Source organism: Protobothrops mucrosquamatus, unplaced genomic scaffold (assembly GCF_001527695.2).
Source record: "Protobothrops mucrosquamatus isolate PMUCROS unplaced genomic scaffold, P.Mucros_1.0 scaffold_146, whole genome shotgun sequence".
NCBI classification, from domain to species: domain Eukaryota; kingdom Metazoa; phylum Chordata; class Lepidosauria; order Squamata; family Viperidae; genus Protobothrops; species Protobothrops mucrosquamatus.
This window is the reverse complement of record NW_015386222.1, coordinates 74,030-85,615: the sequence shown is the minus strand read 5'-3', so window position 1 is coordinate 85,615 and position 11,586 is coordinate 74,030. Positions and strand designations below refer to the sequence as shown.

At 38.0% G+C, this 11,586-nt stretch overlaps 1 protein-coding gene across 1 annotated transcript in view; it reads right to left on the bottom strand.

Moving 5' to 3' along the window:
- Positions 1-8,957, bottom strand: part of UNC13D (unc-13 homolog D) — a 44,104-nt gene extending 35,147 nt beyond the window's left edge. Inside the window, exons 1-5 of the mRNA XM_015819062.1 lie at positions 8,901-8,957; positions 3,616-3,648; positions 1,956-2,063; positions 1,440-1,499; positions 1,119-1,185 (exon numbers count right to left, since the gene is read on the bottom strand). Of these exons, the coding sequence (XP_015674548.1) occupies positions 1,119-1,185; positions 1,440-1,499; positions 1,956-2,063; positions 3,616-3,648; positions 8,901-8,957 (325 nt within the window). The remainder of the gene's footprint in view (positions 1-1,118; positions 1,186-1,439; positions 1,500-1,955; positions 2,064-3,615; positions 3,649-8,900) is intronic.
- Between the last annotated feature and the right edge of the window lie 2,629 nt (positions 8,958-11,586).

Below are 11,586 nucleotides of genomic sequence, written 5' to 3'. Positions count from 1 at the left end.
TTAATGAAGAGAAGGACGAGGGGGGACATGATAGCAGTGTTCCAATATCTCAGGGGCTGCCACAAAGAAGAGGGAGTCAAGCTATTCTCCAAAGCGCCTGAAGGCAGGACAAGAAGCAACGGGTGGAAACTAATCAAGGAGAGAAGCAACCTAGAACTAAGGAGAAACTTCCTGACAGTTAGAACAATTAACCAGTGGATCAACCTGCCTCCAGAAGTGGTGAATGCTCCAACACTGGAAGTTTTAAAGAAGAGACTGGACAGCCATTTATCTGAAATGGTATAGGGTTTCCTGCCTGAGCAGGGGGTTGGACTAGATGACCTCGAAGGTCCCTTCCAACTTTACTAGTATTATTATTATTATTATTATTATTATTATTATTATTATTATTATTATTATTATTATTAATCCAATCAAAGTGTTGTTTAGGATTACCATGAGAACTATAAGCACACTGTCCAAAGCATAAGCCTTTTCCTTATGCTCTCCAACTAAAATAGTAGGCTGCCTTGTGGGGAACAATTTGTAGAAGGTGTACAGGCAGAAAAGCATCCTTCCTCCAGACTTGAAATTTCATATTCATTAGTATTGTTTTAATAGCATACTAATATATATCTCTCTCTCTGTCTCTCTGTCTCTCTCTCCGTCTGTCTGTCTGTCTGTCTGTCTGTCTGTCTGTCTGTCTGTCTCTCTCTCTCTCTCTCTCTCTCTCTCTCTCTGAATTTGTTTCTCCCAAGTGGCATTATATGAAATTTTGTACTGCATTCCATTTAGGAATATGCCTAATACATGTCAACGATTCCTTAAGATTAGTGGACACATCTTACTCAACTTGTCAGAAGGCAGAAAATGTCCATGAGTATGCAAGAAACAAAAGGATTTAAATTTCCCTTCCTAGCAGACAACTCATGTATGGTAGTATCTTCCCTCCACAGGTTTCTTCAAAATGTTGCAACTAAATGGAGCCTTGAATTCTCTCTCTCTCTCTCTCTCTCTCTCTCTCTCTCTCTCTCTCTCTCTCTCTCTCTCTCTCTCTCTCTCTCTCTCTCTCTCTCTCTCCCTCCCTCCCTCCCTCCCTCCCTCCCTCTTTTGAGCTGTGGTATATTTTTTCTACTCACCACTGACATCTTTACCCAGAATACTTCTGGCTTGCTTCACCGTGGCTTTAAGACAAAAAATTGGCCTCTGAAAAACAAAAAGAGAAGATCTTAACATGAGGACCTAGCTAACAGGTGAACAGAATAGGATTTGGAATGTCAAGGTTGATATAATCATTAACATGAGAAAGGCTAATGATGAATAATCATAACATGAATAATTTAGACTAATCTGGAATATAAACAACAAAACATACTTGGAAACCCTTTTGCAACTAAATAAATAGAACAATTCTATAATAACAACCTACAAGTGAATGGAAAATTGGAGTTAGATCTTACCTCTAGCTCTTTGACCCTCTGTAATATAATTTGATGCTCTTCTGGATCAATACTGAAGGCCTGATTTGGATGTTAGAAAAGAAATTTTCAGAGTGAGAATATGATTTCAATATTACCCCAAATAGGAAAGACCCCAAAGTAAAAGCAAACACACAATAGAACATGAGTTTCTTTTAACAAGGAATTAATATTCTGTATCCTGAAGTCATATCTTCCTCATAATTTCAAAAGCCCTTGGTTTCTAATCTATTCAAGCTTTTGGCAAGAAGCCCAAAGACAGGGTGATTGGGCGGGGGGAGAGGAAGACAGGAAGGGAGAAAAACAGAGGCATGGAGCATCCTGCCTACCAACATAGTTACAGTACCATACTACAGAGAGCAGCTATTTGTTTCATTAGCACTTGGAGAGAGAGAAAACACATACACTGAAGAAGAAAGAAAAGAATGTAATCTTAAGTGCAGCCTAAAGCCTTGAAGATGAGTTATAAGATACATGGATTTGGTTCTTTAACCCAACCTTTTGCACATATTCATAGAGCTCATCTGAATCAGTAACATGATTCTGTTCCACTTGGCCCACACGATGGAGAATGGTATAAAGGACCTCTTCGTACAACAGGGTGAGCTGTAATAATAATTAAACAAAAATTAAAAACAGATCAGAATCAAATCAGCATAATTTGGATTAGCAGGGTTGCAAACTATTTTACAGTTTGCAAATATTTTTTTGCAATTTAAAAGCAATACAAATTTAGAAAAAAAAGAAGGAAAGTAAAGAGATAAGTAAACAAGAAAAAAAATTGAAGAGTCCATCTAAAAGCATGAGCATGTGGGAGTACAACAGCAGGCTAAGATGGACTAAAACAATGATGTGTCAAAATCCAGCAGAAATTCAAAATATGCCTAATGGATAAAAATATAAGAGCCGCCCAAAGAAAACTAGACTCCTCAATTTCTCTTCTAAATTGTAACAATAGTCTGTGGCAAGATGGACGAAAACTAGCTGATCAGAGTCCAATACACTTAGATTAGAAAATGAAGGGGGGGGGGGGAGAAGCATGAGAAGTGTGTAACGACAAATCTTTCCTGAATCAAGGTACTACAAGACAACTTTTGGTACCTACTTGATTACTAAATCATTAACTGGATTACTAATATGATAACCTGCCTTCTTTCATTTGTTGGGAAGAATTGTGTTCATCCGTTATGGGTATCTCTAATTAGCTGTGCTGAAAAGAAGGAACGTACTAAAGAGACCTTCGTATTCAAGCTTTTGATTCAATTGATAGAATTGTAGTGTGCATTGTTGCCTTCTGTGCTGATTGTGCCCACCAGGGACATAGGGGAGGACATAAGTTCTCTACGTTCACCTCTCCCAAAGGTTACCATTGAAGTCAACCCCACATGCTTTCTAAATCCCCAGCAACAAGCAGAGAGGAGAAATGCAATATGAGGTCATTAGGCAGAAGGGAGTGGGAGGGTAGTGACTGAGAGGCCAGATCGCCTATATTTAATATGGTACTTGCTAGGCATTCTTTCACTTAAACCTGTCCAATTGTTCCTGGGAGCCTGCTTATTGAACAAATCTGTGACTAATTTTATAATAATGCTGGTTTACTTTATATTGCATTTCACACAGTGGAAACTAGGTGCTTGCGCAGAACATCTAAACTCTAGAAATTTGAATACAGTACAGCCTTTCTTTTCTAAAGGAGCAAATAATTCTAATCAAATGTTTTCATTAGGAGCTCACCCAGTGAAACTGGCAGGACAGTCTGAACTGAAAAGGGTCAGCATGATTTAGTGACCATTCAAAATTATAACGGCACTGAAGAAAAAGGACTTTTGACTGCTTTTCACACTTATAACCGTTGCAGCATCCCCATGGTCACATAATCAAATTTCGGGTATTGAGGACAAGTATTTCCAACAGGCATGTATTTATGACAGTTGCGGTGTCCCATTTGTGTCCCATGTGACCACCATTTGTAACCTTCCCAGCTGACTTCCAACAAGCAAAGTCAGTGGGGGAAGCCAGATTCACTTAAAAAGCGAAGCTCAGTTAACAACTGAGGGAAATTTTGGGCTCAATTTGTCTGTAGGCCAAGGGCTACTTTTGATCTTTTCTCTGATCCAGTAGAATACATCTTATGTTCATTAATGAATGAGATTCTTACCTGTCTCTTAGGTAATTTATGGGAGAGATCCATCTACAGAAAGGAAAAAAAAACAATTTCACTTGATCTGCTGTAAATTCAGTTTTTAACACGCCTATAGTGTAATAGTTGTTTGGTGCAAAAGAAGAAATATCACTTCCCATTACCAACCTGCACATACTCCCTTATCAGCAGCACATCTTGTGGGTGTAAATGAGAAGTCTTTTACATCCAAATTGTACACTGGAATCAATTGCTGGCTTTCAGACACCAGCTTAAGGCATTGTTTATTTACCATACATTTTAAAATATTGGTGGCACTTCTACATGGTTTTTGTGGTTTTATTTGCTGGTTTTATTTATTTGTTACATCTATCATATTATTCATATAGAGGTAGAACAATTTATTTTATATCACCAAGGAACCTGATTTAATGATGAATATTAAAATTATTTTAAATCAATCCCTCAAGTTTTCTTGAATTTAGTTTTATTAATTTTTAACACTGATACACCAAAAATAGCAAAGTTTCACTTTATAAATTTTATATTAAATTATTGAAGCAAATGCATTATGCTTGGTACTGCTTAAGTACTACAAATATCTATCTTAGGGGAACATATTCTATACAACTTTCTCCTCAGGAACACCATGTTATATATACTTTATATATTATATATACCTAATTTAACAGCTGTGAACACATCATAGCTATTTTAGCCATTGCTAACAGATAAACTGCTACTTTCTTTATGCTAATTTAATGTAAATGATATGATTAAATTATTGAATCTTCTGGAATTTCACATCCCATGATGCCAAATGTATGGCTTAGGACTGTTCATAATGAAAAGTAACATAAAATGCTTTGAATACATACATTAAAAATATATACATAACCATCATATTCCATGACCAAATAAACAGCATGATATAATGTTCAGAAGAGGATTCAGAACTAGTAAGCAAAGAAATTTAAATACATAATAGAAAAAGTCGATAACTTTATTTTAAACTCACTTCATTTATTATACCTCTCCATACAGTATCACCTTATATTGCCTTTTGTTTCTTAAATTTCTCTGTTTTTGATGATCAACCATAACTTTCATGGTCTTCCTTTTGACCCACCAATTCTTAATTACATAATAGAAAAGATCACTAACTTTATTTTGAACTAACTCCATTTATTATTTGTTCTTCCTTTGTATGTTTTGCAATTCATTCCTCGTGACAAACCATCTCCTCATATTCCCTTCATCCTTTTGCCTTCAGTCCACTTTCATCCAATGCCCTATTATTCCTAACCATCGTCTTGTACGTCTTAAGTGTTATCAGAATAGTATAGTCCACCTTCCTTTAAAGTTTCAGAGAATAGAGATACAGGTGTGACATTATAGCATGTCTCCCTGTACAAGGTTTCATATGACTTTTTCACCCTTTATTGGGAGTCAGACATGGTGGAATGTCATAATGTAGGAGCTTAAAGGAAAGTAGATTATATAGACTATTCTGATAGTACTTCTAAATATCCCTTCCTGCAACTGCAAAGGACTTGTATTGCTTGTAAAATGAAAGCATATGTATATGATCATTTAAAGTGTAGAACTCTGAGTTTAAATTCTAAGTTTGAGCTCCATTGAGTACTATCTCTCTATCTGTATCTGAAGTCCTGATATGGATGAAGCTGGTCACACCATGCGCTCAGTTCATTTTTCTGTTTCTTCTAACATATACAACTTTCATTTCCATATAAAACAGTGTGCAAAAGCCTACTTTTATACACATTTTTTTTATTTTGAGAAACACTCATTCTCAAAACATACTGTCGCTACTTTCTACCAGCACTTGGTCTGCTGGGATGTTAAAAGTGACCTCATTTTCTGAGGTTGCATCCTGGTCCTTAAGAGTGGGGCTCCGTGTGCAGAACCAAATATGGGGATATCTTGGGCATATTTAGCAGACAGTTAAAACCAGAGGTTATGATTCCAAGACAGATCTAGAGTTAGCTGTATATCAGAATCATGTTAAAATTGGATTGGGTTAACTTGTACCTCATCTGCTGTCAGAGCTACAAGATTTTGACACATAATATGTAAGACAAAAGAATACTTTATTTTTTTATAAATCACCAGACAAGAAATTCTAGAAATAAATATTTATTGCAGAGAGTCTTAAGGCATTCGTCTGCAGGCACTGGGAATTTACAAATATAATCCATTGCATTGCATCCTACAACTTGCAGAGTAAACTTGTTGGGCAAAAAATAAACACACAAAGACTCAGGACAGGAGATACGTTTAGCTACAAGAATTGTCAGCTACAACAAGCAGCTTTAAGAGCTGGTATTTAGTCATGAAGACTAATAAAAAAGAAATCCTGTGAAGCTGTTCTTAAAATTAATAGGACAAAACATGTTTGGTGTGTGCCTCCTATCATAGTTCAAACCTCTCCTATTAATATTGCTATTAGCTGCACATGGGCCCCTCCAAAAATGGGTCCTGCAAATAATACTGGATTTTGTATTTTTTATAGCAGAATAACCCAAGCCCTATTTTAACTAAATTTGTCCTCCCAACCCCTGAAAAAGTAGAAACCTCCCACTCTTATAATAGCATTGTACATGTGATAGTTACGACTGCTCCTCAAAATTACTATTGTCACAGCATTTCCCATGTCACAGTAGCATGAGAGCTTCCCACAATCAGTCAATAGAGAAGCCAACAGGAAGTCAAAGGTGGTGATCACATGTGAGCCTCACTTAATGCCCTGTGGCGATTTGCTTTATAATGGCAACAGGGGACTGCCTGGGATTGCCATTGCTAAGTGAGGTGATCACATGACATTGCACTTTACCCCCCCATCACTTACCAATGGAAATTCTGGTCCCAATTACCTTCATTCTAATTATCACCATTAAGTGAGGATTATCTGTAATACACTGACACCACCAAATTTACAAAACAAGGTGGGGATGAGGTTTAACTGAGTGAGGAGAATTCAAAAAGGTAGAGTACTTCTAGCTTAGCTCTTGGTGACCACATGGATAAAGCTGCATGGTTGTCTTGGTAACAAGTGGCTTGCCTTGGCTTTCTTTTGGGATGCATTAATCTCCCAGTCTAGGCAACAGCCCTGGAATCTCTTAAGACATCTCCCATTCAAGTACTCAACATCTCACTCTGATTTGGTGTTGTTGTTTTTCTGAATCAGTTGATATCAGTTAGATGCTGTCATCTGTGATGAGCAATTTGCCCCTATTCACATTCTTCAGGATTTGCACTCACAAATCAAATCAGACAACTTTCTTCCTCTACAAATCAAGCCAGGATTAATACTGCCATTGAAAGACAACAGGGCTGTGCAATGTCTTCTTACATCTAACCTGTACACTCCATCTATCAAAAATTACCCTAGTTTGTTCCTTTAAACTCCATGCTAAAGTAGGAAGTGGAACCTGCGTCCCATCAGATACAGCTGAACTACATTTTCCAGCATCTCACACTATATGTTCATATTAGTCATGTTTAAGAACCAACTAGGGTGGGGATCTAATTCTAATTCTCTACAATTGCAATCAAGAGATGAAGCTGTCTCTTAATTCTACTTCCAGTTTAAGAGACAGAACTAGAAAAAAATGGTTTCATTATCCCTGTATGCTCCTTACCTTCTCCAAAACTTTTTAATGTTTTCAAGCACGTTTTTTTAACAGTCAATATTATTATAAGGATCTTGAGGCATTCCATGGAATCTACTGAAGTGTTACTTTAAGTGTGATTTTGTTTAGAAAGAGAAGTGCCTTAACACCTCCACAATGAGTCAATATTTATTTTAAGCAGACTTACACAACTGAATTTGTTGCAAGAAAATATGAGCAACCAAGACACTATCAGGAGATTGGGGAAAAAATAGCTTGAAAATGGGAAGGAGATTTTTTTTGATGGAGTAGGCTTTGCCCTACATTATGCAAAAGATAAAAAGTGCAGCAATACATTTGCTACTTCTGTAATTAAGAAAATGAGGGAGGCTGAAAGAAAGATTATGGACTCTTGGTGCCCTACCAGATTATGTTTTGCTTTCTGAATAATAGCTAAAAGCCCAATTTTGAATTAAAGCTAGTCTTCCAATGTCTATCTTTCCCACCTCAGAAATCAGTAGTTTAAAAGAACGATGATCAAATAGGCTGACCATAAAATTGTTTGATGAACACAGAGTTCAGATGTAATACAAAGATAGAATGTGGTTTGATTATAGTTACTATTTAGTGTGAACTGACTACTGTGGCTTGCAAATTATGGCTTACTGCTTAAGAGCCATGCTCTCTAATCCCTTTGTGTTTATATGATACATCACAGTTAAACCATGATTTAGAGCAATGTGCAAACTAAGATGAGAGTAACTAACAAGGCCCTGGGCAAGTTAGTCACTATTTATTTATCAGTCATTGAGGAACCTAGAACCAGAGGAAGTTAGCTATTGAGAGGAATTCCATACTCAGAAAATGTTTAATAATGGTTAATAATATAAATAAAAATGCAATGGAGTGTGAATTTACTTAGCCGATATTTTCAGGACAGGATAGCAGTGTTCCAATATCTAAGGAACTTCCATAAAGAAGAGGGATCAACCTATTCTCCAAAGCACCTGAAGGCAGAATAAGAAGCAACGGATGGAAACTAATCAAGGAGAGAACTAACCTAGAGTTAAGGAGACAGAACAATTAATCAGTGGAATAACTTGCTTCTAGAAGTTGTGGGTGCTCCAACCCTGTAAGTTTTTAAGAAGAGACTGGACAACTATTTGTCTGAATGGTAAAGGGTCTTCTGCTTGAGCAGGGGGGTTAAGCTAAAAGACCTCCAAAGTCACTTCCAGCTCTGTTATTCTTTTCCATGCTTGTCTGGATTGATCACATTTTCAACATTCAGGTTTGCATGTTGTTTCTTTTTGCTAAAAGAAAAAAAATATGTCCCTCTCTAGATAGGAACCAGCAAGGCTACAATCTTTGAGCAGGTCCTCATTCTGTTCTGAGCCTTACTAAATAGCCTTTGGCAAGTCATGAGCATAGCCACCTCCGCAGACTTTTGTATACTATTTCAGAGGTCAAACCAAGAAAGCAGATTAAAAACCATTGTGGCATCTAATGCACTCCAAAAGGTTTCAGCATATTTTCAAATTAAAGCAGAATGTAAAAGAGAAAGAAAGAAAGAAAGAAAGAAAGAAAGAAAGAAAGAAAGAAAGAAAGAAAGAAAGAAAGAAAGAAAGAAAGAAAGAAAAAGGCCGGTCGCAGTTAAGCAGCACCACCACCTACGTTTTCGCTGTCTTCTTGGGGTTTTTCCATCATTGGGGTTTCACTCTCAGGCTCCATGCTGGGCTGGACTGGGGAAGGGGTAAGCTGAGTGGAGGATGCCATCAGAACATGGTCATGTTTTCAGACAGAGACTGACACACAAAGTCAGAAATCTGCCTTTCCTAGCTTGAGGCGCCCCTCAGCTCTCACATGCTTAAGAGGAAACCACACTCTTTTATCACTCTGACCATTGTAGCAACAAACGGAAATTGAAGCAGGGCTCTCTTTCTCAGCTCATACCTTGCAGTTCTCTAAACATGGAGTCCTCTACCCAATGCTGAATATACCCTAAAAAAATTACTTGTCCTCCTCTGAGGGCTTCTCTGCAGTCACAATTCCTTGGAGCTAAATCTGGATGCAAAGTCTCTAGAGCAGGGGTCTTCAAACTTGGCCCTTTTATGACTTGTGGACTTCAACTCCCAGAATTCTTCAGCCAGCGTGCCTGGCTGAGGAATTCTGGGAGTTGAAGTCCACAAGTCATAAAAGGGCCAAGTTTGAAGACCCCTGCTCTAGACCAATGCGTCTCAACCTTGGCAACTTTAAGATGGACTTCAACTCCCAGGATTCCCTAACCACCCATCCTAGCTTGGTAATTCTGGGAGTTGAAGTCTACACACCTTAAAATTACCCAGGTTGAAAAACACTGCTCTAAACAGATTAATATAAATTTGCAACTCACATTGCCCCGAGTAGAAAGGACAATTATGGTTTCTAAGAGAGCACTGCCAGAGTCTAACCAGACCAAGCACCTTTTATACCTGGGTGATGTACTACTGTTATGTTATCTTGAAACTAATTCTCCAGCATATGTAATCCATAGAAAACTTCAGCTTTGAAATAAAGTTCCGGAGCAGAGCAAGTTCCATAAATGGTGGTCTTCTCAAGATCAGTGTGGGAAGAATCCAAAGAAAGAAATATTTTGGGAAATATTAAAAAGGCAGAATATATTTCCCCAAAGGAATAATGGAAAAGATCTTTAAAAAGATAGAAACCAGCCCCCAGAAACCAGCCCCAGCCCCTCTCCCCCAAGCAGAAACTAGGCAGAGGACAGCTTTTAGAAATGCAAATTCAATAATCCTTTCAGAAAGGTTGGAGACTTCCAGCTAGAAATTGAAAAGATTAGGAAGACAAAGACACCTAAAATATGCATACCCCCACCCAAATTCTAAGGACAGGAAACATAATAGGATTAACCCATCAATATCAAAAGGACACAGACTCAGGTCAAAGTACATGACACAGTAAATACAAAACCTCAAACAGGAACAGGAAACAACCTCAAGAGCCTCAGAAGGTATAAAACCCCACTCCCGGCTACATATGGTCAGTTTTCCCAGAGCCATCTTTCTGTCTGGCTCTCCTCTTCAATAAACCTTCTTTCTAAAGCTGTCTCCAGTTTGATTATTCCCAGCTTGGACTGGACCCTGATGAAGATTTTTCTTTTGACATCAAGTTGAAGTAACGGTCATTCTTTTTTTTTTTTGTGGTGGTTTCTTCAGAGGTGGATGGGACTTTTTTAGGCCCTGGCAATTGCAAAACTGACTAGTTATTTTCCAGACAGGCTTGGCATGATGCAACTTGCTTGTGGCATGAAAAGGCTTCGCTGATAAGCACTGAGGTGATACAGACCTACAAGAAGAGAAAGGCTTATTCTGTCCCAAACCAGCACATTCTCTCAGAAATTGAAACAGATGAAGATAGGGTCAAATATGTCTGTCTTTTCTTCACCAAGAAAGAAAAACAACATGTTTTGGCTTAGATCTCAAATCTGATTTTTGTCTTGCTAAAACACGAGGGAAGAGGCTTTGGGTGGTCAAGAGGCAGTTTTAACATGGAGAAAAAGGCTGAATAATAGATGTGGCCTTATCACACATACAAGCTATACTGAATTTGGGAGGAACTGGGGAGGGAATATTTATTTTTCTTAACTGGCACATATTTTAAAGTGACCACCACAATTTTCATGCCTTTCTCCTCTCAAAATGAAAAGAAATGGAGTTGTCAGTTTTTAGCCTCCATAATGAGCAGACCTCTGAGGGCTGCAAAAAGGGAAATAAAGATCTACTCGTACTGTCAGCAGTGCATACTTTCTCCTCCTGTTTTCTAAAATCTTTTAACACTGCTATTCTTTTTCTCAAACAAGATTCACTACTAACCAAACAACTCTAGCTGAGAATGCTGGGACTTGTAATCATCTAGAGCAGTGTTTCTCAACCTTGACAATTTTAAGGCATGTGGACTTCAACTCCCAGAATTCCACAGCCAGTTTTAAGGCATGTGGACTTCAACTCCCAGAATTCCACAGCCAGCAATGCTGGCTGTGGAATTCTGGGAGTTGAAGTCCACATGCCTTAAAATTGTCAAGGTTGAGAAACACTGATCTAGAGGGCACCAGATTGGAAAGGCTGTTGCTATTCCTCTCATTATTTCTTTGGTTTGGGATTTCTTTTTTCTATTTTGTCTTGCTGACTGCTAGAGCTCTTTTTTTCTCCTTAATTCCTACAAGCTCAACAAACAACTAGCAAACCTTGCCAAACCTTGCCATGGTTCCTTAGTGGTGGTTGCCATTAGAATGTAGCCAAAAACAAATGCTGTGAAAGTCTGGGAGAAATAAGAGCGGCATGTAGTTTGGTAATGAGGGCATTAG